Raw genomic sequence first — 1,632 nt, forward strand, 5'->3', positions numbered from 1 at the left:
TCTGAAGCACAAGAGTAATAACCTAAAGGAGAATTCGTTGCTAATAATTCAATAACGCGACCTCCCTCCCCGCGACATATTGATGCGCATTAACGTGCAAAAGTTCACAAAGCCAGTTTAACCCCTTCCCTCCTAACCCCCCCCCCCCACCCCCAGAATTTTACACCACCATCACCATTCATCAGAGTACTGACATCTCAAAGAACTGTCACGTATGGATTATTCACTCGCCCTGTGTAATCAATGGCGCTGTACACACACGACACAGCTGCGGCATTAGCGGAACGCTACCTGATCGGGGCTGCAGGGCCTCTTCTGCAGAGGTGGCCGAGGGAAAGCTTCGTGTTAGTAGCTGGAGGTAATATCCAGTGTTGGAGCCCGCTGGCGATTTATAGAGACAGGATTAAACAGCTGGAATAGGCGCAATCGGTTTGCAATACAGAGAAGTTTGGTCAAAGCTGCGGCTGACGGGTGGATTACAGGGATCCACCAGATCACAGTTACCTTGTGTGGGGCTAGATAGATCATTCCCATGCAGACCGTCAGCGTGCAGCTACTCTGCCACCGGTCAGTTCCTTCCACCTGGTCAATATCAATAGATACAAAAGAAATCAAAGACTCATCGTTATTTCAGATTCCATATTTCAAAAATTTATTTATCTCAAACTGCAGAATGGAGTAAAAACTTAAATGGGAAATGTCGCTGTTATAAGGGTGGGATTAGTTCATATATTTATATATATACAAGGACCGGGCTCACTTAGCCGAGTCTAGGTTTTGTTTTTTCTTTTTCTTTTTTTAAATACATCTACTGAAAATGAGAGCCAAAAAAAAAAAAGCCTTAAAATATCAACACAATAAATGTACAGAAATATTACAAACCATAAGAAAATATGTCAAACACAGTAGTTTCGTGGTGCAGGGCGAAGACTCGGAGAGGAGCCTGCTATAAATTATCAAGTCAATGAGTAGAAAAAAAAAAAAAAGAAGAAGATCTTCCACTTTTGTTGTGCCCATTATCAAGTGGTCAGGTCCTGGGCTTCTTGGGGTTTCTTTTATACAATTTATCTAAACGAATAAAAAGTCCAGATTTGGGAAAAATAATAATAATGTGTTTCCTTCTGCAGCTGATGCCAAGCTGCACTGACCCACACGTGTAAAAAGATTGGCAAAGTCGCAGCTTATAAACAGTGGGCATCGGCGCCCAGCTCCTTTATCTGATAAATACTGTACAAAAAGCGAATAATAAAACATTTCAGCACTAGCTCTAAAGATTATTGGGATTGTTTTCTGCCAGCTCTCTGCCCCTTTCCTACCTAGAACTTTGTGTGATCTCCTTTTCTCTGGTTCTTTACAAGTTCTTTTTTTGTTGTTTTTTAACCCCCCAATTTTTTTTTTTCCCTCTGTACAAAAATAGTCCAAAAAAAAGAGAAGAAAAGTCCAAAGCGTCCTAGTGAAAGTTCACATGTGGGATAGGGGCAGCGTGCCGTTGATGGCCGTGCCCGGTACCGAGGCGCTCTGGTAGTGCTGGGACATGTGCAGTCTGCTCGGGGCGGAGGGCTCCGCCACCTCGGCCCCCGGTAGGTACATGCTGATCATGTCCCGCAGGTCGCCCGCCTGGCACGGGGCCCG

The 1,632-nt window shown here is 44.2% G+C and overlaps 1 protein-coding gene across 1 annotated transcript in view; it reads right to left on the reverse strand.

Moving 5' to 3' along the window:
- Positions 1-625: 625 nt before the first annotated feature.
- The window catches only part of SOX2 (SRY-box transcription factor 2), a 1,933-nt gene continuing 926 nt past the window's right edge, over positions 626-1,632 (reverse strand). The window contains exon 1 of the mRNA XM_069727250.1: positions 626-1,632. This exon is cut by the window's right edge and continues 926 nt beyond it. Within this exon, the coding sequence (XP_069583351.1) occupies positions 1,462-1,632 (171 nt within the window). The 3' untranslated portion in view covers positions 626-1,461.

Source organism: Ranitomeya imitator, chromosome 5 (genome assembly GCF_032444005.1).
Source record: "Ranitomeya imitator isolate aRanImi1 chromosome 5, aRanImi1.pri, whole genome shotgun sequence".
NCBI lineage: Eukaryota > Metazoa > Chordata > Amphibia > Anura > Dendrobatidae > Ranitomeya > Ranitomeya imitator.